The sequence below is a fragment of the Phyllobates terribilis genome, unplaced genomic scaffold (genome assembly GCF_046119375.1).
Source record: "Phyllobates terribilis strain yellow unplaced genomic scaffold, ASM4611937v1 Scaffold_12__6_contigs__length_324123572, whole genome shotgun sequence".
NCBI classification, from domain to species: Eukaryota; Metazoa; Chordata; class Amphibia; order Anura; family Dendrobatidae; genus Phyllobates; species Phyllobates terribilis.
The window spans coordinates 159013-185654 of NW_027362772.1; the positions used below are offsets into that span (position 1 = coordinate 159013).

Genomic DNA, 26642 nt, shown 5'->3' on the forward strand with positions numbered 1-26642 from the left:
TCTCCTGTGGGATCTCCTCCCAGACCTGGACTAAAGCATCAGCCAATTCCTGGACAGTCTGTGGTGCAATGTGACGTTGCTGGATGGAGCGAGACATGATGTCCCTGATGTGCTCAATCGGATTCAGGTCTGGGGAACGGGCGGCCAGTCCATAGCTTCAATGCCTTCATCTTGCAGGAACTGCTAACACACTCCAGCCACATGAGGTCTGGCATTGTCATGTATTAGGAGGAACCCAGAGCCAACCGCACCAGCATATGGTCTCACAAGGGGTCTGAGAATCTCATCTCGGTACCTAATGGCAGTCAGGCTACCTCTGGTGAGCACATGGAGGGCTGTCCGGCCCTCCAAAAAAATGCCACCCCACACCATTACTGACCCATTGCCAAGCCGGTCATGCTGAAGGATGCTGCAGGCAGCAGATCGCTCTCCACGGCGTCTCCAGACTCTGTCACGTCTGTCACATGTGCTCAATGTGAACTTGCTTTCATCCATGAAGAGCACAGTGTCCTGCACGGTCTTGGGCTGTGAGCACAACCCAATCTGTGGACGTCGGGCCCTCATACCACCCTCATGGAGTCGGTTTCTAACCGTTTGTGCTACACATGCACATTTGTGGCCTGCTGGAGGTCATTTTGCAGGGCTCTGGCAGTGTTCTTCCAGTTCCTCCTTGCACAAAGACGGAGGTAGCGGTCCTGCTGCTGGGATGTTGCCTTTCTACGGCCTCCTCCACGTCTCCTGGTGTACTTGCCTGTCTCCTGATACCGCCTCCAGCCTCTGGACACTAAGCTGACAGACACAGCAAACTTTCTTGTCACAGCTCGCATTGATGTGCCATCCTGGATGAGCTACACTACCTGAGCAACTTCTGTGGGTTGCAGAGTCCGTCTCATGCTACCACGACTGTAAAAGCACAGCCAACATTCAAAAGTGACAAAAACATCAGCCAGAAAACATTGGTACTGAGATGTGGTCTGTGGTCCCCACCTGCAGAACCACTCCTTTATTGAGGGTGTCTTGATAATTGCCAATAATTTCCATCTATTGTCTATTCCATTTGCACAACAGCATCTGACATTGATTGTCAATCAGTGTTGCTTCCTAAGTGGACAGTTTGATTTCACAGAAGTATGATTTACTTGGAGTTATATTCTGTTAAGTGTTCCCTTTATTTTTTGTGCAGTGTAGTATGGTTGGGTAGTAGTTAATAATTTCTGTATATTTTATATATATAATAGAATATAATTTATATATATTTCGCATTTATAGATCGATATTTTGATAGATATTTTCTTATATCTTATTATGCATTTATACTATGATCTCATATAATCGTGTTATACTTCAAGCTTCACTGTTCTCTGTGGTGTCCTCATTGGCCGTATCAATCTGTGCTCCATGACGCTCAGTCACGTGGTTTCCCACGTGCTTCCGGCATGATGGATCATATGACGCGTTTGCCATGGATGCGGCGGTGTAGCGGTGATTGCCATGTGTCATGCCACGCCCTCCCCACACCCATTGGACGTGAGACTACACACCCCCTTTTCTATTGGCTCAAGGGCCCTTTTTAAACCCTACCCACCTACACTGACGCCACCTCTTGATGAAGGCAGCCGTGCCGAAACGCGCATCAGGGTGAGCGCAATTGAGGGGCGTATTCACATCCACTGTGGCTGTAAGTATTCTATAGGGTTCATGCTACACTCTTTTTGCTGCCGTTCTTTAATCTTTTTTCCTACTTAGATGCATTTTCTAGGCTTTAATATGTATTAGGATATACTTTTACCCTGTAGCCTAAGAGGTCAGAGCACTGATACCACTTATAAAGATCTGCTGTCCCCAGTATGAGCTATCTATATTAGTACCTATATATAGACAGCGGTGTGACTAACCTCTTATATAGCAACTACTTCTGACCTACCTCACAAGCACCTGCACTTTTATTGAATGCTTCACTGCATTTTAACAATATATTCTTATTTTTTGGCAGCCCAATTATGTATTTACATCAGAAAAGAATCATGTTAATTTGTCTCATGCTCCTCATTAGTGCTCCTCCATTGTTTTACTATTAACTGTCTGTTTCTGCGATTCATATTTTTTTCCTGTATAAATTATAATTAATAACATTTTGTAATTTTTTCACTATTATATGGGACTCTGACTTGAAGTTTTTTCCTCTTGTTTCTTATGTATGGAGGAGGATGTGGGGCCCATTATACTGTATACTGGTTGGCCCACGACTTTGTCAAAGTTTTCATGTTGTGAGTTTTACATTCCTGATGTAGAATCAGTCTGGGTAAATGTACATGGACATGGCAATAATGGAAAGCTGCTAATTGGAGTTTGCTACAAGCCTCCTAATATAGCTGAACACGTAGAGGATGAAATGCTGCAACAAATTAAAAAGGCAACAAAAACATGTCATGGTGAAAAGTGTTCGATCCCTTGAAATTGTTACAGAAAATGAAGCAATTCTCCCAGAAAATTATTGCAATTACATGTTTTGTTATACACGTTTATTTCCTTTGCGTGTATTGGAACAACACAAGAAAACAGAGAAAAAAAGGCAAATTGAACATAATTTCACACAAAATAGGCCGGAAAAAATTGTTGGCACCTTGCCAAAATTGTGGGTAAACAACTTTGTTTCAAGCATGTGAAGCTTGTTCAAACGCAATTGTGGCAAGTAACAGGTGTGGGCAATATGAAAATCACAACTAAAACTAGATAAAAAAAGGGAGAAGTTGATTCAATCTTTGCATTGTGTGCATATGTGTGCCACACTAAGCATGAAGAAAACAGAAAGAGGAGAAGAGAACTGTCTGAGGACTTGAGAACCAAAATTGTTGAAAAATATCAACAATTTCAAGGTTATAAGTCCATCTTTAGGGATCCGCATGTTCCTTTGTCCAAGGTGCGCAGCATAATCAATAAATTTACAACCCATACAGTCAAATATGGTGGAGGTTCAAAGGTGTTTTGGGGTTGTTTTGCTGCCTCTGGCACTAGGTGCCTTGCCTGTGTGCAAGACATCATGAAATCTGAAGATTAGCAAAGGATTTTGGGTCACAATTTAGTGCCTAGTGTCAGAAAGCTGGGTTTGCGTCCTAGGTCATGGGTCTTCATACTTTACTTTCCCCTTGTTGACAGTGTGTTGCAGCCTCCCCTCTGGTTCCTCAGGAGGTATGAGAAACTCCTCAACGGCTTATTAGGGAGTTAGGTCCGTGGTGGCGTTATTAGTTGTGCAGCTAGGGCCTTTCTTGTCTGTACAGAGACTAGTTGTGTGTAGTTGCAGCATTCTCCCCTGTGTGGGTTCTCCGGTGGTTATCAAGATGCGCTTTCTGGTTAAAACATTTCCCACAATCTGAACATGAAAAATGCTTCGCCCCTGTGTGGGTTCTCTGGTGCTTAACAAAATCAGATTTCTGGTTAAAACATTTTCCATATTCTGAACATGGAAAACGCTTCTCCCCTGTGTGAGTTCTCTGATGTTTGATAAGAGTTGATTTGTCTGTAAAACATTTCCCACATTCTGAACATGAAAATGGCTTCTCCCCTGTAAGAGTTCTCTGATGTATATTAAGATATGATTTCTGTACAAAACATTTGCCATAATCTGAACATGAAAAAGGCTTCTCCACTGTGTGGGTTCTCTGGTGCTTAAGAAAACTAGATTTCTGGTTAAAACATTTTCCACATTCTAAACATGGAAAAGGCTTCTCCCCTGTGTGAGTTCTCTGATGTGTGATCTGATTTGATTTCTTTGCAAAACATTTCCCACATTCTGAACATGGAAAAGGCTTCTCCCCTGTGTGAGTTCTCTGATGTGCGATAAGATTTGATTTCTGAACAAAACATTTCCCACATTCTGAACATGGAAAAGGCTTCTCCCCTGTGTGAGTTCTCTGATGTTTGATAAGAGTTGATTTCTGTAGAAAACATTTCCCACATTCTAAACAGGAAAATGGCTTCTCTACTGTGTGAGTTATCTCATGCCTAACAAGATTTGATTTCCGATTAAAACATCTCCCACACTTGGAGCAAGAAAATCTATTCTTCGCTGTGTGAATATTTTGATGTTTAAGAAAAGACTTTTTGAGAGGAAAACTATTTCTATATTCTGAACCTGAAAATGGCTTCTTTGCTTTAGGAGCAGTTTGTTTTTTAATGCTTATTTTGTGACTATGATTTTCCTTAGTAGTCAGTAATGAATCAGAAGACAGGACCTGTTTCATAGGATCAGATGACAGATCTTTGCTGTGAAGGGATAATGGGATATCTGGAGTAATGGTATTCACTTCAATTGTATCCTGTGGGATCTGAAAAACGTCTGATTTGAAAATTGAAGATGTCAGCTGTCCCTCTGATCTCTGGGTACAGTTATCTGCCAAGAATAATTATTTTTTAATAAAAAAGCCTTGAATTTTATATTTTTGAACATTTCTACTTAAACTGTCTGTAAATAAAGGCAAGTTATATAAAAAAAAATTCACCAGGACAATGACCATCTAATAGAAAACCTCATAGAATGAAGCAGTGGAGCGTGGTGTTCAACCTTTTGTTCATTCTGCCTCCCAAATATGGAGTAAAAGGCGCAGGCTCTGTCCAGCCACTAAGATTAGGTAACCTGGGACCAGTAGTACCCTCCAGGCTGGCAGTATGGGTGTGTGTGCTGTCCAGCTGGAGTAATCTGCTCCCTGCTTCAGCCATTTGGAAAGCACCGCACCCTACTAAAGCTGGAAGCATATTGCCGGAAGCTGCCAGATCCAGCCTTGTTCTCCTCTGGTTCAGTCCTCTGTGATCAGCTCCCGGCTTGTGTATTTGGTTCTTGGTGTGACCCCGGCCCGTTTACTGACTACTCTTGTGTCTTCTGATTTTGTACTTTCTCTGCCCTCCTGGTTGTGATCCGGCTACCTGACTATTCTTCTTCCCATCTCACTCCACAGAACAGCAGGTAACACCATGGCCCAAGCCTAGGGGTCTCTGTAAGGTCCATTTGTTTCCTATTATCCTTTGTGAAGAATTCAAAGTTATCACCACATAAAGTGACACACTTCAGATTTGAAAAATGGAACCTGATTAGGAACATAAAACTGTCTGTAGGAAGGGGTTAAACCAGAGGATTACTGAAGTCAAAAACTGAGTATAGACAATAACACATCTACTGAAATGATCAAACTCAACAGTCTTCATCAGAGAAAAATGAGTAACTAGTGGTGAAACCTCTCTGGGGTAATTAGAGTCTGGGGCTCGGTGGCTATTGGCAATCTAAACTATCGTAAGGGACAATATTTTCTGTCAGATGAGTGTCAAGAAGAAATATTAGACATTTAAAGTGAAGTTTTTTACAATACTGCAGAGCTGAGGTGTCTTAAATTTAGATCTCTGGTATTTGGAAGAGGCAATGGAGATCTTTATTCAAAGACTACCAGGGAGTTAAAGACTCACATAAGTGAGGCCGGCCGATCCCACCACAATCAGACTATCATACAGAATGAACTTGTAAAAAAAGAAAGAATATATAAACATGTAACATCCCCAACAACGTCGTATGTATGAAGGGAGAAATCCAACACTAAACTGGAGTTGGCTCATTTATGGTGGACCATTGGAGGTATGATGAGTCCTGACTAGAAGAGTAGAGAAAGTATTAGTGCCCCCATTTCAGGAGAGATTGTGCAGGAATCTGAATTTCTTAGGATTGAAAATATAATGGAATTTCTGATTAGTGTTGAGTGAATTTGTTCGACATTTCAAATTTGGGTTCGGGGTTCCGGCTTGTTCGCACCAAAAAAATCGGCTCCACCCACGAACATCCCTGATTTGCCACGCTGTCACGCAAATGTGCGCAAACAAGCCGGAACCCCGAACAAGAACCCAAATTTGAAATGCCAAACAAATTCACTCAACACTATTTATGACGTGGAGTGAATCCATGAAACCAGGGCTCGAGCCATGCCACCACATCTCCTGCCGGCGTGAATGTATATTACAGCCATCAGCCACGCACAGCTTAGAGATATATCATGGCACAGGTGTAATGTTTCTTGTGTAGGTTATCGCAATCCTGTTTGAAGATAGTCGGTTTTAAAAGAAATTGAAAAGTCAGGATAAAGGGAAATTATTTTTTAATAAAAAAGCCTTGAATTTTATATTTTTGAACATTTCTACTTAAACTGTCTGTAAATAAAGGCAAGTTATATAAAAAAAAATTCACCAGGACAATGACCATCTAATAGAAAACCTCATAGAATGAAGCAGTGGAGCGTGGTGTTCAACCTTTTGTTCATTCTGCCTCCCAAATATGGAGTAAAAGGCGCAGGCTCTGTCCAGCCACTAAGATTAGGTAACCTGGGACCAGTAGTACCCTCCAGGCTGGCAGTATGGGTGTGTGTGCTGTCCAGCTGGAGTAATCTGCTCCCTGCTTCAGCCATTTGGAAAGCACCGCACCATTATTAATTATTTTTTAATAAAAAAGCCTTGAATTTTATATTTTTGAACATTTCTACTTAAACTGTCTGTAAATAAAGGCAAGTTATATAAAAAAAAATTCACCAGGACAATGACCATCTAATAGAAATGTACAGAAATTCACACTTGGCCTCACTGCACATTTAATGTTGTTGATCAAGAAAGTGAAGTTTAGCCAGAAAGACTGGACCTGGTCTTGTAGGGACCATATGAAGACATTCAGCAGCACAGAACGGAGAGAAGGTAGATTCATCTAATAAGATATCAGGGATCTAGGAAACCAACAGCATCATTACCCTCCGCTTTCTCTTACAGGCCCATCAGAATATTTTTCTTCAAGTGATTTTCTCACTTGTCAGCACTTTCTACGTACGCTGTCATTTGGCTTTGTAGTTTACAGACCTTGTCAGGTAACGGTCAGCGTCTACTAATCCCAGGGGGTAGGTGGATCCTCCAGGTTATAATTTCTATAGAAAAAGGCTTTCACAATTACACAAAGTAAATTGAATATTTTTGGACGGAGGAGAATGTTGTGGTCTAGCGGCAAAATGGTGATCACATGATTGTGATACGGCCGGACTACACGACCGATGAAGCAGCCACAGCCGGTGACTGAGAAGAATCTGTGACTTCTCAGCATTTAGTGGTTACGACTCACCTGGGTAGTCATATGTAGGAATCTCCTCCTTACACCGCTCATCACCCCTCACATATGTCTCTGTAGTATTAATATGGGTCAGATCTTCACCCTGAAACAAATATTATAAAAGTCACAGACAGATGGAGAAGTCACATCAATGATCAGCTCTAATCCTGCCATCTCCAACGTTCTCATTACACAAATATAAAACATATTAATGGTGGATAAAACAAGACTGAAGACATGACTTTTACAACCGTCTACACATCATAGGGGAAAACTCATGACATCTTCTATCTACCTGAGGAACATTGGGAACTTCTTGTTTACAGCTCTGTGGAAGAAGAGGACGGGGACATCTCTCTGGTGTTGTCCTCTTACTGGATAGATCTGGAGGAAACACATACAGGGACTGAATTCATTCTTTACATACTGATAATTATAGGCCGTGTGTATTTAGTCCTGTCTATTACCTGGTGATGTGAGGGGCTGGGGAACCTCCATCATGATCTTGTACAGATCTTTGTGTCCTTCTAAATACTCCCACTCCTCCATGGAGAAATAGACAGCGACATCCTGACACCTTATAGGAATCTGACACATACAATGATACCGTCATCTCCCCGATCCCTTTATAATGTTACTGTATAATGTCCCAGCAATGTCACCTCTCCAGTCAGAAGCTCAATCATCTTGTAGGCGAGTTCTAGGATCTGGTCATTGATGTCCTCATGTATCAGGGGGTGAGGTGGCGGCCCCGTGATTAATCTCTGGTTATGGAGAGACACATTTATAAATCTCACTACAGACATTTCCAGAGTCCTCACCTCTCCAGTTCTGTCCATCTGTTATTCCCATAGATAAGAATGATGTAATGTGACGTCATCAGAATCTCTCACCTCTCCAGTAAGCCAGAAGAGGATCTCTAGGGTGAGGTGTAATATCCTCTCCACCATCTTATCCCTGTCTATATCCATCGTTGATGGGTAAATCAGGAAAATTTTCTTATATAGACGATTTTCACTGAGAGGATCCGGTATTGTAGAGACCTGAACGAGAAGAAGATGAGCCGATGTGACATCATAAAAATCCTGTATAATAATACAATTACTGGAGACAATAAGGGAAACATATGAGGAGATTTATTATTTTTTATTTAGTTTTTTCTTTACATCTAGTAATAAAACCTACATATTTTAGGCCACAGACAACAAGCAGTTTCTTCCTCGAAGTCTGCAGCTGAATACGTTTCTCATAGACTCACCTTCCATAACGCTAATTTTCGTCTCATTTTCCGTCACTGGAATTGGCATTAGCAATACTTCAGGAGATATTTATTTCACGTGACATAAGAAATAACTACTTCATGATGAGGAAACATCTTCTACTACGGATCTAAAACCATATTTGGAGACAGTCCGTCACTGACTACATCACCACTGGCCATCTGTATGAATGTTTCCCGTCTTCCCCGAACTGTAATCTTCTATCAAGTTAGATCTCATGCCTGATTCACACACAGAAGTTTGAGGCTTTTATAAAAGCTGTTTTGTTTGCACAAATGCCGCGGACAGAAATTATTTGATACTAAAGTCTACATGTACAGTGTATTATGGGTTTCATTTCTAGCCTTAGGCTTTCCTATATTACAAGAAAAAACCCAGAAAAAAGCAGATATTAAAATGTTTCAAAAGAAAATTTGCACCAACAATTCTTGTAAAAAGAAAAAACATGCAAAAAGCAGAAGACACATTTTGTAATTTTTTAACATGTTATGAACTCTTTTGGGCACCAGAACATAGATGTACACCTCAGGGATGGCACAGGTGCGGCTGCAATAAAATACCTGGCAGTTTAACCACTTGCTCCTGCAAAAAGCAAACATGGCATCTAAGAAAGTGTGACAGAGTTCGGGTGAATGCCCTCCTCCCCCAAGTACTGGGCCTGTAATGTACAAAAGTCTATTAGGCCGGGCCAGAGGCAGAGTTCCATAACTTACTTTTTAGCGCCTCCATAAACATTAGACTAAAGTTACATGGAAGCACTGATTTTGGTTGACTATATAATGTATTTGGGACCTCCCTACAGATGATGCAATCAGTCATACAAACCACAGGAAAGCTGGAATATTTGTGTATGGGGGAATCTGGAGAGATAGCCGTCTGCCAAATGATCCTTCAGCCAACACTTATCTCGTGTATGGGGCAGTTAGTATTACACTGACAGGCAGTGATAATACACGGCACTACAGTAGTACAGTGCATCACCTGAGCAATCAAAGGCTTCTGTGTTGTATGATGGCACTAATGAGAGGTATTTTAAAAAGTTTATAAAAAAGGTTTAAAAAAAGTTTTAAAATGAAAATATCACAGTTTTAGCAAAAATAAATATTTGTCACTATAAGGAAAACATGCATATAATGAGAAAATGGAGAGGGAGGTCAGCTCACTGTTTATTTAATGCACCTTGTCTGTAGAACACAGCATGAGCCACCCTGGTCAGGGACTGTGAAGACCCGGGGTCTTCTGTGGGCGTAACGCTACTCAAACAACACAGGGTGAGGGTAAAACAGAGTGGCAATACTTTATTGAACCAACCACAAAGCGGACATTAAACATACAGAACAGTCCAGCAAATACCCAAGATGGTACATTACACAGTTTCATTCTTCCATCTCCGCCCGCCTGGGATAGAACAGCTGCGACTTTGGAGACTTCCAGGGCCAACTACCTCAACCAGTGGCCCTCCGCTTCTGGTGGGCCCCCACAGAGAGAAGGTAGAGGCAAGCTTAGGAAGTCAACAGTCCATCGAGGTACAAGACCAGGAGACCCGATGGTCCCATCCTGGCCTCTCCGAGAGTTTCCATGGGACCAGATGACCGGTGGGTCCCTCCTGGCAACTCCAAATGTCTCCATGGGTTCTAGGTGACCGGTGGGTCCCTCCTAGCAACACCAAAACAGCATATCCATGGGGCCAAGTGACTTTTTCGTCCTCTCTTGGACTTCCCAAAAGTATCCATGGTCTCTCTGATGGTTAATGGAGTAGATCTGAAACTTTCCAGTGAGGGCTAATACCCTTAGACTAGAATCATGTAGAATACAAATCTGTGTCTCTTTAGATGCCATGCAATCCATCTACTTTCCTGAAGGATGTCTCCCATTCTCCTTCCAAAGTCCTTCTGATGTTCCGTGATTCTCTGTCCCAAATTTCATTCAGTCTACAGCACTACAGACACCCCTGTTTATATTTACATCTGTGTGAGGTCATAAAGCCCAGGTAAAAGAGGTATAGGTGCAGGGATCACCTATCATTGTTTGAGCTAATCTATTTATATAGTTGGTATCACAAGGGCTGTTGTAAATAAACTTTCAGCTGACTTAGTACAATTTGTCATTAGCACAGTAAACATGATTGTTTCCAAACGAATATAATTCAGCATTCGGGGTTATACAAATACTATGACCTTTTTGATCAGCAAGAGAAATACAGCCCCTGACGAAGCTACTGTAGTAGCGATACGCATAGGGCTTACCTCTCTACAGTGGACTCCCTCCGTAGGTATCCATGTCCTATGTGTATCGCTACTACAGTAGCTTCGTCAGGGGTCGTATGTTTTTTAACCACTTGTGTGTCCCCTACATGAAATAAAGTTGCTATTGTATTTATTATTTGCAGTAATTCTTATTATTTTTGGATGTGCATTATCTCACTGTGCAAGCTTTTCTCTACCTACTTCTTTAAGTGCTTTGTTGCACAGTTACCATTGCACAACGTACCATATTTCAGTGATTTAGATTGTGTGGTGCCGACTGCCAAATATCTTAATAGATTAATGTCTTCCAATACATTTTTTTAGCGGACCTGACGTGCATCCCACGTATTGTAGCTAACTCTCTATACACTCTATTAAATAAATGACCCCCTATAGTGTTACAATTGATGAAATTGTGTATTGAAAATTGCTGTACCGTTAGGTTTTCTTCAAATGTGTCGGTTTTATTAACATAGTTGCATGTTTTACAGGGTGTATGGCCACATTTAAAAAAACCCTTATAGGATAACCAAGTTACATTGCGCTTGATATTTGTTTCTTGCTTATTCCGCCTGGTGTAGAAGCCCTTTTGGATCCAAAACTCAAACAAAATATGCAAAAGAATTTACAAAGTCTGGAGGATGCCATCTCAGACATCAAAAAACTAAGATTGAGAGAGATATCAAAGACTACGAGTCAAATTCAATTTACACATGGAAATGAAACAAACCAGGAGCTACTGTTCAGAAATACAGGTCACACAATAAATTCAAAGGAAATAGAGGAGAGCGGAGGTCAGCTTCACAAATCCTAATGTGTCCATGGGTTCCTCTAATTATAATTCTCTGAGGACTTATCTGATGCATCAGTGGGATCAACTAAAGAAAGATGGAACAAAAATAAATTCTCAAGAACGCCCCACAATCCAGCACAAAACAACGGGCGGGCAGAAAGCTAAAACGTGCCCGGACATGTGCGTTCCATGCCGGAGTGCATCACGGTCTCCTATCTGCGCATGCGCATGTCCGGAAGCATGCGTTCCACGCCGGAACGCATATGGTATTGGATTACATACCACCAACATAGAAAAATCCTATCTCTGAGATCAGCATCATGAGAGATTAAAAACAAGTACTGCACATCCTCCCATCATGTAATAGGCATGTAGATCTACTTTATCACTACAAAAAATATGGGATGGTGGCCCACAGTATATTCCTAAATGGTCAAACTTGACCTCTATTGCACAATTAGAGATACACAAGGATCACCACATTTGTCAATGACGAAATAGTATAAGTGGAATATAATTGGTAAGTAATAATTCTGATATAGAAGCTCAGATATCTCGGTGAAGTACAACAATATGTGAACCCCATTCACAGGGAACTGACTAGCAATGGGTAGAGCATAAAATCCAAAAATATAATCCAGAATGGGGCATTATTCACACAAAACAGGCATAGGAAATTTGCTCATTGAGTCCCTTAGGGGCTCGTGAATCCAGTCTAACAATCCACTCACTTTCCTTTCAGAGGATACATCTATTGTGATCACCTCCTCTCACATTGGGTTTAACCACCTCAATGATACAAAAGGAGAGGTCTCCGGGTTCACCTCGATGTGCACTGTTCATGTGTCTCACTAATGGGATCTCCCGACCATGGCATATATCACCCAAATGCTCCCCTACTCTCCTCCTAGACTCCCTCTTGATGTTGTCTACATATTCTAGAGGGCAGGTGCATGTGGCCATATATACTAGTCCTGAAGTTTTACAGCTGGAATAATCCCACTGGAAAAAGATTTTAACCATAGAGGAACTTGAGAAAGATTTACATTGTCTCATCCAATTACATGTACAACATTCTCCAGATCTAAAGAAACCGCAGATTCTTCTATCTAGCCAAGTCCCCTTGGGTGCAGGTTTTTTATAGAAACTGTGCATGGTCCCTAATTGACCAACTCTTTCTGAAAGTTATTGTGGGAGTAGATTCCACAGCACCCTCAGGTTCGGGTCGACCACAAGTATATCCCAGTGTTTGCTGAGAATATGAAAGATACAGTCACTCTGATTGTCATAAGTTTTTCTTACTCGTGTAGTCCAATCTTCTTCTTGGTCTCTTGGCTTGGTATGGAGGAGTGTCTCTCTCTCCCATTTTTCTGCAAACGATGATGCGGAGTCGAAAATGTACCATGAGTACCCTTTATCCCTTAATCTGGTGTTCAGGTCTATTGCCTGTATATTAAAATCTGTGACATTCGAGCAGTACTTTCTCAACCGTAAAAATTGGCCCTTGGGTTTTCCTCTTTGTATGGGGATGGGGGGGGGGTGGTTATCCCACTTCAATAGTTTATTAGTGCTTGAAGGTTTATGGTAGATGAGTGTTCCTAGGGTCCCATTTCAATCTTTCTTGATCAGTACATACTGGAACGGCAACTGGTAATAATTGGTGTTGGTCTGCTCTTTTAAACAAAATGTACTTTTCAGGTTATATCCTCAGTACCCTCACTTATCTTCCCTTCTTTTGAGGACCACAGAGTCAGACTCTACTGGCCCTTCTCCCTTAAAGTGCCGGTTGTCTATCGCCCTCCGGGCCCCTCGTGTCCCCTCGCGTCAGTTTGTGGATGATTTTGCCACTTGGCTTCCAAACTTTCTATCCTATGACATCCCCACTCTCATCATGGGAGACTTTAACATCCCAAATGGTGATCCATTCTCCCCATCTGCAGCTCATCTTTTATCGCTAACTTCCTCCTTCGGCCTCTCACAGCTTACTAATTCTCCTACACATAAAAATGGAAATACTCTTGACTTGATCTTCACCCGGCTCTGTTTAATACATGACTTTACTAACGCTCCTCTTCCGCTCTCTGATCACAACCTTCTTTCATTCTCTGTCAAGAACTGTCACCCTGTTCAAGACACCCCCACTTTCCACACTTACAGAAATATACAATCCATTAACACCCAGAAATTTATTAAAAAGTTGCAATCATCATTGGCCCCAATCTCCTCCCTCTCATGTCCGACTCTGCACTGAAGCATTATAACGAAATATTGCTATGCGCCCTGGATGAAGCCGCACCTCATACACAGAGAACAACTCGGCGCAGATGAGGACAACCCTGGCACACGCTGTAAACACGTTTTCTCCAGCGGTGCTCCAGGTGCATAACGGCTGTGGAGAAAATCTAATCTGGCCGAAGATTTGATCCATTATATATTTATGCTTAAAACCTATAACTCCGCCCTTCACCTCTCCAAACAAACCTACTTTAACAACCTCATCATCTCACGGCCCAAAAAGCCAAAACACCTGTTTTACACTTTTCACTCTCTCCTCAATCAAACAGCACAAAGCCCGACCACTGACCTTAGCGCTAACGATCTGTCCAATTATTTCAAAGAAAAAATTGACCATATCAGACAGGAAATTTTCTCCCAATCCCCAAATGTTATGCATGCTCCTCCCTCCCACACTGCATCTTGCTCATTTTCTGACTTCGAACCAGTCATGAAAGAAGAAGAAGTGACAAGGCTCCTTTCTTCCTCTCGCTCTACCACCTGCACCAGTGACCCTATTCCCTCACATCTCCTTCAGTCCCTTTCTCCAGCTGTCACCACCACTCACCTAACTAAAATATTCAACCTCTACCTCTCATCTGGTATTTTTCCCTCCGTTTTTAAACACGCCAGCGTACATCCGTTACTTAAAAAAACATCCCTCGACCAGAACTGCACGGCCAGCTACAGACCTGTTTCCAATCTTCCTTTTATCTCTAAACTCCTGGAACTCCTGGTCCACTCCCGTCTAATCCGCTATCTCTCAGATAACTCCCTTCTTGACCCTTTACATTCTACTGAAACTGCACTCACTTAAGTCTCTAATGATCTCCTAACAGCCAAATCTATTAGTCACTGCTGATTCTCCTGGATCTCTCTGCAGCATTCGATACTGTGGATCTACCTCTCTGACAGCTCCTTCACTGAGTCTTTTTCTGGCTCCTCTTCCTCTCACCTTCCCCTTATTGTCGGGGTTCCTCAAAGATCAGTCCTAGGCACCCTTCTTTTCTCCTTATATACCGCTTCTATTGGAAAAACAATCAGCAGATTCGGTTTTCAGTACCATCTCTATGCTGATGACACCCAATTATACACCTCTTCTCCAGACATCACCCCTGCATTATTACAAAACACCAGTGATTGTCTTTCCGCCGTCTCTAACACTATGTCCTCCCTCTATCTAAAACTGAATCTGTCAAAAACTGAACTACTCGTATTTCCTCCCTCCACTAACCTACCTGTGCCCAATATTGCCACTTCAGTTTGTGGCTCCACCATTACTTCCCAGCAACATGCCCACTGTCTTGGGGTCATACTCGATTCAGGTCTTTCCTTCACTCCTCACATAAAATCACTCGCTCGCTCGTGTCATCTACACCTCAAAAACATCTCTAGAATCAGAAACTGTCTTACCTTTGACTCGGCAAAAACTCTTACTGTAGCTCTTATTCATTCTCGTCTAGACTATTGCAACTCTTTACTAATCGGTCTCCCTCTTTATAAACTTTCCCCTCTCCAATCCATCCTGATCGCAGCAGCCAGGATCATAATCTTCTCTAACCGATACACCGATGCCTCTTCCCTGTGCCAGTCACTGCACTGGTTGCCCATCCAATACAGAGTTCAATATAAACTTATCACTCTCACCCGGAAAGCGCTCCACGATTCAGCACCACTCTACATCTCCTCCCTCGTCTCAGTCTACCACCCTTCCCGTGCCCTCCATTCTGCCAATGACTTAAATCTAAAATCCTCCATAATCCGAGTCTCCCGCTCCAGTCTCCAAGATTTCTCACGTGCTGCACCAATTCTTTGGAATGCACTACCCAGGACAATTCAATTAATTCCTAATACAGTTTTAAGCATGCCATAAAAACCCATTTCTTTAGACTGGCCTATCACCTCAACACACTCATCTAACTGTCCCAGTTTGGCCCATATTAAAATTTTCTTCAAAATCATGCTCATACCATCCATGCACTGATTAGCCTCTGTCTGTACTGTACACATACTGGCTGGCGACCAGTTCGTGTAGTGTTATGTACTTACTCTATTTAGTATATTAAGGCTGTATTATAGAATATATGTACATTTTACCTTTGTGTCTCCCCTATTTCCTTATAGACTGTAAGCTTGCGACCCTCACTCATTTTAACATCTGAGTTATGCTTATTCTGTAGTCTGTATTGTCTGTATAAGTCCCCCCTAAAATTGTAAAGTGCTGTGGCGCTATAAAAATAAAAATTATTATTATTATAATTAAATTCAGATGTAAATCTAAGGCCCACTCTATTGATGTTGAGTTCCCCGACAAATTAAAAAGATTGTTCACTCGACCCAGACCAGATGATAAAAATGTACTCAATATATTTGTATCATACCCCAGTATATGGATGCCACCACTTATAATCATCTCAGAATATTGTGGTTTCCTCCCACCAGTCCAGGGATAAGTTAGCATATGAGGGGGCACAGGGGCTCCCCATCGCAATACCCCTGAGCTGGAGGAAGCACTGCCTGTCAATAAGAAAGTAGTTATAAGTAAGAGTGAATTTTAGAAGATCTTCCATGAAGTCATTATGTCTGCTACACTGTACTGATCTCGATTTAAAGAAACATCTTACTCCTCTGATACCATCCTCAGGCCGTATATTACTGTACAAAGCCTCGATATCTAGTAAGGCCGGCTGCTCCCCTACATGCATGTATACATGCTCGAGGGTATACATGGAGGGGAGCAGGCAAAGGGAAAACCAACTCTAGAGGGATTATTCCAACTGCAGGATCTCAGGCGGTACTGTGGGGGCATCATACATACTGCATAAGGGGCGTAATGGGGGCATAAGGGGCGTAATGGGGGCATTACACTGTGGGGGCATCATACATACTGCATAAAGGGATAATGGGAGCATTACACTGTGTGGGGGCATCATACATCCTGCATAAGGGGCATAATAGGGGCATTACACTGTGTGGGGGCATCAAACATCCTGCATAAGGGGCATTACACTGTGTGGGGCATCATACATCCTGTATAAGAGGCATAATGGGGGCATTACACTGTGGGGGCATCATACATCCTGCATAAGGGGCATAATGGGGGCATTACACTGTGTGGGGGCATCATACATCCTGCATAAGGGGCATAATGGGGGAATTACACTGTGGGGGGGCATCATACATCCTGCATAATGAGCATAATGGGGGCATTACACTGTGTGGGGCATCATACATCCTGCATAAGGGGCATAATGGGAGCATTACACTGTGGGGGGCATCATATATCCTGCATAAGGGGCATAATGGGGCATTACACTGTGTGGGGGCATCATACATCCTGCATAAGGGGCATAATGGGGGCATTACGCTGTGTGGGGCATCATACATCCTGCATAAGGGGCATAATGGGAGCATTACACTGTGGGGGGCATCATACATCCTGCATAAGGGGCATAATGGGGGCATTACACTGTGTGGGGGCATCATACATCCTGCATAAGGGGCATAATGGGGGCATTACACTGTGGGGGGCATCATACATCCTGCATGAGGGGCATAATGGGGGCATTGCACTGTGTGGGGGCATCATACATCCTGCATAAGGGGCATAATGGGGGCATTGCACTGTGTGGGGGCATCATACATCCTGCATAAGGGGCATAATGGGAGCATTACACTGTGTGGGGGCAACATACATCCTGCATAAGGGGCATAATGGGGGCATTGCACTGTGTGGGGGCATCATACATCCTGCATAAGGGGCATAATGGGAGCATTACACTGTGTGGGGGCATCATACATCCTGCATAAGGGGCATAATGGGGCATTACACTATGTGGGGGGCATCATACATCCTGCATAATGGGGGCATTACACTGTGTGGGAGCATCATACATCCTGCATGAGGGGCATAATGGGGGCATTACACTGTGGGGGGGTCATACATCCTGCATAAGGGGCATAATGGGGGCATCATACATACTGCATAAGGGGCATAATAGGGGCATTACACTGTGGGGGGGGGGTCATACATCCTGCATAAGGGGCATAATGGGGGCATCATACATCCTACATAAGGGGCATAATGGGGGCATTACACTGTGTGGGGGGCATCATACATCCTGCATAAGGGGCATAATGGGGGCATTACACTGTGTGGTGCATCATACATCCTGCATGAGGGGCATAATGGGGGCATTACACTGTGTGGGGGCATCATACATACTGCATGAGGGGCATAATGGGGGCATTACACTGTGGGGGGGATCATACATCCTGCATAAGGGGCATAATGGGGGCATTACACTGTGTGGGGGCATCATACATACTGCATAAGGGGCATAATAGGGGCATTACACTGTGGGGGGGATCATACATCCTGCATAAGGGGCATAATGGGGGCATTACACTGTGTGGGGGCATCAAACATACTGCATAAGGGGCATAATAGGGGCATTACACTGTGTGGGGGCATCATACATCCTACATAAGGGGCATAATGGGGGCATTACACTGTGTGGGGGCATCATACATCCTGCATAAGGGGCATAATGGGGGCATTACACTGTGTGGGGGCATCATACATCCTGCATAAGGGGCATAATGGGGGCATTACACTGTGTGGTGGGCATCATACATCCTGTATAAGGGGCATAATGGGAGCATTACACTGTGGGGGGCATCATACATCCTGCATAAGGGGCATAATGGGGGCATTACTGTTAGAACCTTGCTGTTAGGTTTTTTTTCCTTTGCTGGTCACATGACCTTGTTGGCCTATTTAGTCCTGCTCCGCCCTTCTGGCTTTGCTGGACTTCATTGTATATCTACTTTCTAGCTAGCCTGTGCTCTGTATCTAACTCTGTTAGTTTGCTTGGTCTACGGACCTCTATGTTCTATCTATTTTGTTTGTTCGTCTGTCTGCTACTATTTCTGTTAGGAGGTGTCCCATATTCCTCCCAGTCCTTAGTACTTGTAGGGATTCCCTCCCCACATCTATAGGTCTTCGTACAGACTAGATTAGGACTTTAGCAGGTCTGATCGCAGGATTAGGTTCCCTGTTACATCGTAGGGATTCAGCTGAGTCTCATAGTAGGGACAGATCTCCTCTCTTTCCTTAGCTTTGGTAGCAGAACATAACAGTAAGTCCAGCCAGCAAATTCTCTAAGGAAAGATTTTTCTGTTCCATCATGGTGTCGGTTCAGGATTTGGCTCATCGCCTGCAGGGACTCTCTCTGGAGGTGGCCGAGCTCCGTCAGCACGTGAGTAACTGTCCTGGAGCACATTTCTTGGAGCCTAAGGTATGTTTGCCGGATTTGTTTTTTGGTGAACACCGAGAATTTTTTTCATTTAAAAATGCTTGCTTATTGTATTTTCGTTTGAGACCTAAGTCCTCTGGGGATGAATCCCAGCGCGTAGGGTTCATAATGTCACTTTTGCGCAAAGAGCCTCAGGAGTGGGCCTTTTCTTTGCAACCTAGTGATACATGCTTCAGATCAGTGGATAGTTTTTTTTCTGCTTTGGGACTATTATATGATGATCCTGACCGTGTCGCATCAGCTGAGACTGAGTTGAGACGTTTAAAACAAGGATCGGGTAATGTGGAAAAATATTGTACACATTTTCGTCGTTGGTCCACTCAAACAGGGTGGAACGATTCTGCTCTGAAAAGTCTATTTCTTGCTGGGCTCAGTGAAAGGGTTAAAGACCTGCTAATTGCTTATCCTACACCTGAAGATTTGCAACAGGCTATGCAATTAGCTATACGGGTGGATAGAAGACTGCGTGCTAGGGTTAATGAGAGCAAATCCTCTGCTATGTCAGTTTCTGGTTATGATAATGTGTGTACTAACAGTGGTGAACCGATGGAGATTGGATCGGTGGCACCTCGCTCTCAAGAAAAAGACCGTCGTTTTTCGCAAGGCTTGTGTTTCTATTGCGGAAAATCTGGTCATTTGATTAAAGGCTGTGAGCTTCGTATGAAGAAAGAAAAAAAAATGGTCAGTCACGCCCGTATTGCCTGTTTAAATTCCAAGGGTATATTTTTAGCTGCTTCCACGATTGCTCAGGAAAAATTAATGGAATTTCGGGTGTTTGTTGATTGCGGGTCTACACTGAATGTAATTGATGGGGGATTCGTGGAAAAACTCAATTTAAAACCTGAACCTTTGTCATCCCCCATTGCTGTGGTTTCTGTGGATGGCTCCCCTTTGAAGAATATTACTCTCAAGGTCAGTGAATTTCCTCTCACTATTAATGGTGTTCACCATGAGAAATTGGATTTGGTAGTGTTGAATAACTTGCCTTCTCCAGTAATATTGGGTTTGCCCTGGTTAAAATTTCACAATCCTGTACTGGAGTGGTCTATCAGTGAAATTAAATCCTGGAGCCATAAATGTTATGACAAGTGTTGTAACGGGCGTATTGCAGCTTTGGATAGGGGAGAATTGCCTGTTCCTATTCAGGATTTTTGGAGAGTTTTTTCTGAGAAGGAATCGCAGGTTTTGCCTCCCCATAGAGACTATGATTGTTCTATTGAATTTGTCCCTGGAGCGACTCTTCCTAAGAGTCGTTTATTTAACCTTACTATTCCTGAGAGGAAGGCTTTGGAGGAATACATACAGACAAGCTTGGCCGCCGGTCACATTAGGCCCTCTAAGTCTCCTGTGGCGGTTGGATTTTTTTTTGTAAAAAAAAAGGACGGCGGTTTACGTCCTTGTCTGGATTTTCGTGAGATTAACAAAATTACGGTACGCAATCCTTACCCACTGCCATTGATTCCTGATCTGTTTAACCAGTTATTGGGGGCCAAGTGGTTCTCTAAAATTGACCTTAAGGGGGCATACAATCTGTTGCGCATGAAGGAGGGTGATGAATGGAAGACTGCTTTTAACACTCCTGTGGGTCATTTTGAGAATCTGGTTATGCCTTTTGGTCTTACTAATGCTCCTGCATTTTTTCAGAATCTGATTAATGACATCCTTAGACCTTTGATCGGTAAAAATGTGGTTGTGTATTTGGATGACATTTTGATTTATTCGCCAGATCTGGAGTCTCATTGGCGGAGCGTGCGTGAGGTATTACAGTTATTAATGGACAATTCGCTTTTTGCTAAGCTGGAGAAATGTGAGTTCGCTGTACAGAGAATTAGTTTTTTGGGCTACATTATCTCCAGCAAAGGTTTTGAGATGGATCCGGTTAAGGTTCAGGCTGTGCAGGAATGGCCTAGGCCTATTGGTTTGAAATCGATACAGAGGTTTTTGGGTTTCGCCAATTACTATAGAAAGTTCATAAAAAATTTTTCTAGTATTGTCAAACCTCTGACTGATCTCACCAGGAAAGGTGCTGATGCGGTTCAGTGGTCTTCTGAGGCCATTGAAGCTTTTGTGTATCTCAAGGAGAGGTTCACCTCTGCTCCCATCCTTATGCAGCCTGATGTTACTAGGCCGTTTTTGGTTGAGGTTGATGCTTCCTCTGTGGGGGTTGGCGCAGTATTGTCTCAGGATAACGGGGATGGATTACATCCCTGTGCCTTTTTTTCAAAAAATTTTTCGGAGACTGAATTGAATTACGATATTGGTAATCGGGAATTATTGGCTATTAAACTCGCATTTGAACACTGGCGCCACTTCTTGGAAGGTGCGGAATTTCCCGTTCAGGTTCTTACGGATCATAAAAATCTGATATATCTTGATGCTGCCAAGCGCCTGAATGCCCGTCAGGCTAGGTGGGCACTGTTTTTCTCGCGGTTTAATTTCTCCGTTACTTACATCCCTGGTACTAAGAATGTTAAGGCGGATGCCTTGTCTCGCAGTTTTTCTCCCATAGTCGGTGCTGAGAAAGAGGAAAACATTTTACAAGAAGGTGTTGTGATAGCTGCTTTAGACTCCGTTTTGGAAGATGAGATTCTTAAAGCTCAGGAGAATGCCCCATCTAACACTCCTCATGGGAGGTTGTTTGTGCCTGAGACCTTTAGGAGAGATTTGTTTGTTGAGTGTCACGAATCTCGGTTGGCAGGTCATCCCGGAATCTCTGAGACCAAGAGACTGGTGGGTCGCAGTATCTTGTGGCCTGGAAAGGTTTCGGACCCGAGGATAACTCTTGGGTGAGGTCAGATGATGTTTCCGCGTCCAGACTTATCAGAGCGTTTCACAGGAGATTTCCTGATAAGCCTGGTCCTAGGGGATCCGGAGGATCCTCTTAGAAGGGGGGGTACTGTTAGAACCTTGCTGTTAGGTTTTTTTTCCTTTGCTGGTCACATGACCTTGTTGGCCTATTTAGTCCTGCTCCGCCCTTCTGGCTTTGCTGGACTTCATTGTATATCTACTTTCTAGCTAGCCTGTGCTCTGTATCTAACTCTGTTAGTTTGCTTGGTCTACGGACCTCTATGTTCTATCTATTTTGTTTGTTCGTCTGTCTGCTACTATTTCTGTTAGGAGGTGTCCCATATTCCTCCCAGTCCTTAGTACTTGTAGGGATTCCCTCCCCACATCTATAGGTCTTCGTACAGACTAGATTAGGACTTTAGCAGGTCTGATCGCAGGATCAGGTTCCCTGTTACATCGTAGGGATTCAGCTGAGTCTCATAGTAGGGACAGATCTCCTCTCTTTCCTTAGCTTTGGTAGCAGAACATAACAATTACACTGTGTGGGGGCATCATACATCCTGCATAAGGGGCATAATGGGGGCATTACACTGTGTGGGGGGCATCATACATACTGCATGAGGGGCATAATAGGGGCATTACACTGTGGGGGGGGCATCATACATCCTGCATAAGGGGTATAATGGGGGCATTACACTGTGTGGGGGCATCATACATACTGTATAAGGAGCATAATGGGGGCATTACACTGTGTGGGGGCATCATACATCCTGCATAAGGGGCATAATGGGGGCATTACACTGTGTGGGGTCATCATACATCCTGCATAAGGGGCATAATGGGGGCATTACACTGTGTGGGGGCATCATACATCCTGCATAAGGGGCATAATGGGGGCATTACACTGTGTGGGGGGCATCATACATACTGCATGAGGGGCATAATGGGGGCATTACACTGTGGGGGGGCATCACACATCCTGCATAAGGGGCATAAAGGGGGCATTACACTGTGTGGGGGCATCATACATACTGTATAAGGAGCATAATGGGGGCATTACACTGTGTGGGGGCATCATACATCCTGCATAAGGGGCATAATGGGGGCATTACACTGTGTGGGGGCATCATACATCCTGCATAAGGGGCATAATGGGGGCATTACACTGTGTGGGGGCATCATACATCCAGCATAAGGGGCATAATGGGGGCATTACACTGTGGGGGGGGCATCATACATACTGCATGAGGGGCATAATGGGGGCATTACACTGTGGGGGGGCATCATACATCCTGCATAAGGGGCATAATGGGGGCATTACACTGTGTGGGGGCATCATACATACTGTATAAGGAGCATAATGGGGGCATTACACTGTGTGGGGGCATCATACATCCTGCATAAGGGGCATAATGGGGGCATTACACTGTGTGGGGGCATCATACATCCTGCATAAGGGGCATAATGGGGGCATTACACTGTGTGGGGGCATCATACATCCTGCATAAGGGGCATAATGGGGGCATTACACTGTGTGGGGGCATCATACATTCTGCATAAGGGGCATAATGGGGGCATTACACTATGTGGGGGCATCATACATACTGTATAAGGGGCATAATGGGGGCATTGCACTGTGTGGGGGCATCATACATTCTGCATAAGGGGCATAATGGGGGCATTACACTGTGTGGGGGCATCATACATCCTGCATAAGGGGCATAATGGGGGCATTACACTATGTGGGGGCATCATACATACTGTATAAGGGGCATAATGGGGGCATTACACTGTGTGGGGGCATCAAACACACTGCATAAGGGGCATAATGGGGGCATTACACTGTGTGGGGGCATCATACATCCTGCATATGGGGTATAATGGGGGCATTGCACTGTGTGGGGGCATCATACATCCTGCATAAGGGGCATTACACTGTGTGGGGGCATCATACATCCTGCATAAGGGGCATAATGGGGGCATTACACTGTGTGGGGGCATCATACATCCTGCATAAGGGGCATAATGGGGGCATTACACAGTGTGGGGGCATCATACATCCTGCATAAGGGGCATAATGGGGGCATTACACAGTGTGGGAGCATCATACATCCTACATAAGGGGCATAATGGGGGCATTACACTGTGGGGGGGGGGCATCATACATCCTGCATAAGGGACATAATGGGGGCATTACACTGTGTGGGGGCATCATACATACTGCATAAGAGGCATAATGGGGGCATTACACTGTGTGGGGGCATCATACATACTGCATAAGAGGCATAATGGGGGCATTACACTGTGTGGGGGCATCATACATACTGCATAAGAGGCATAATGGGGGCATTACACTGTGTGGGGGCATCATACATACTGCATAAGGGGCATAATGGGGGCATTACACAGTGTGGGAGCATCATACATCCTACATAAGGGGCATAATGGGGGCATTACACTGTGTGGGGGCATCATACATACTGCATAAGAGGCATAATGGGGGCATTACACTGTGTGGGGGCATCATACATACTGCATAAGAGGCATAATGGGGGCATTACACAGTGTGGGGGCATCATACATCCTGCATAAGGGGCATAATGGGGGCATTACACAGTGTGGGAGCATCATACATCCTACATAAGGGGCATAATGGGGGCATTACACTGTGGGGGGGCATCATACATCCTGCATAAGGGACATAATGGGGGCATTACACTGTGTGGGGGCATCATACATACTGCATAAGAGGCATAATGGGGGCATTACACTGTGTGGGGGCATCATACATCCTGCATAAGGGACATAATGGGGGCATTACACTGTGTGGGGGCATCATACATCCTGCATAAGGGGTATAATGGGGGCATTACACTGTGTGGGGGCATCATACATCCTGCATAAGGGGTATAATGGGGGCATTACACTGTGTGGGGGCATCATACATCCTGCATAAGGGGTATAATGGGGGCATTACACTGTGTGGGGGCATCTTACATCCTGCATAAGGGGCATAATGGGGGCATTACACTATGTGGGGGCATCTTACATCCTGCATAAGGGACATAATGGGGGCATTACACTGTGTCGGGGCATCATACATCCTGCATAAGGGGTATAATGGGGGCATTACACTGTGTGGGGGCATCGTACATCCTGCATAAGGGGCATAATGGGGGCATTACACTGTGGGGGCATCATACATCCTGCATAAGGGGCATAATGGGGGCATTACACTGTGTGGGGGCAACATACATCCTGCATAAGGGGCATAATGGGGGCATTACACTATGTGGGGGCATCATACATACTGTATAAGGGGCATAATGGGGGCATTACACTGTGTGGGGGCATCAAACACACTGCATAAGGGGCATAATGGGGGCATTACACTGTGTGGGGGCATCATACATCCTGCATATGGGGTATAATGGGGGCATTGCACTGTGTGGGGGCATCATACATCCTGCATAAGGGGCATTACACTGTGTGGGGGCATCATACATCCTGCATAAGGGGCATAATGGGGGCATTACACTGTGTGGGGGCATCATACATCCTGCATAAGGGGCATAATGGGGGCATTACACAGTGTGGGGGCATCATACATCCTGCATAAGGGGCATAATGGGGGCATTACACAGTGTGGGAGCATCATACATCCTACATAAGGGGCATAATGGGGGCATTACACTGTGGGGGGGGGGGCATCATACATCCTGCATAAGGGACATAATGGGGGCATTACACTGTGTGGGGGCATCATACATACTGCATAAGAGGCATAATGGGGGCATTACACTGTGTGGGGGCATCATACATACTGCATAAGAGGCATAATGGGGGCATTACACTGTGTGGGGGCATCATACATACTGCATAAGAGGCATAATGGGGGCATTACACTGTGTGGGGGCATCATACATACTGCATAAGGGGCATAATGGGGGCATTACACAGTGTGGGGGCATCATACATCCTGCATAAGGGGCATAATGGGGGCATTACACAGTGTGGGAGCATCATACATCCTACATAAGGGGCATAATGGGGGCATTACACTGTGGGGGGGGCATCATACATCCTGCATAAGGGACATAATGGGGGCATTACACTGTGTGGGGGCATCATACATACTGCATAAGAGGCATAATGGGGGCATTACACTGTGTGGGGGCATCATACATCCTGCATAAGGGACATAATGGGGGCATTACACTGTGTGGGGGCATCATACATCCTGCATAAGGGGTATAATGGGGGCATTACACTGTGTGGGGGCATCGTACATCCTGCATAAGGGGCATTACACTATGTGGGGGCATCTTACATCCTGCATAAGGGGTATAATGGGGGCATTACACTGTGTGGGGGCATCGTACATCCTGCATAAGGGGCATAATGGGGGCATTACACTGTGGGGGCATCATACATCCTGCATAAGGGGCATAATGGGGGCATTACACTGTGTGGGGGCAACATACATCCTGCATAAGGGGCATAATGGGGGCATTACACTGTGTGGGGGTCATCATACATCCTGTATAAGGGGCATAATGGGGGCATTACACTGTGGGGGTCCTGTACTCTGAGAACAATACGTGTCCTCCCTTCCTGTCTCCATAGTGGGGTCGTATGTATCTATTACAGGAAACAGAACAGAAACCTTATGATTCTTATAAAGGGGCAACACAAGACCCCCAGAGACCCTCAGTGCTGAAGGGATTAATGCCCCCTGCTCCAGTAATGGGGTCTCCACATACCTCCACGGTAGCGTCTAGATTGGAGTTGATCTCCTGAGGGGGAGGAGTGATTTCATTC

The 26642-nt window shown here is 44.3% G+C and overlaps 1 protein-coding gene across 1 annotated transcript; it reads right to left on the minus strand.

The window, feature by feature from the left end:
• Positions 1–443: 443 nt before the first annotated feature.
• Positions 444–26642, minus strand: LOC141171856 (uncharacterized). Its single transcript, XM_073655485.1, has 7 exons — positions 26585–26642; positions 8017–8166; positions 7786–7887; positions 7591–7711; positions 7419–7507; positions 7136–7226; positions 444–4390 (listed from the first exon to the last, which is right to left on the minus strand). The coding sequence occupies exons 2-7, from the start codon at positions 8092–8094 to the stop codon at positions 3282–3284; spliced, it is 1590 nt and encodes a 529-aa protein (XP_073511586.1). The 5' UTR covers positions 8095–8166; positions 26585–26642; the 3' UTR covers positions 444–3281.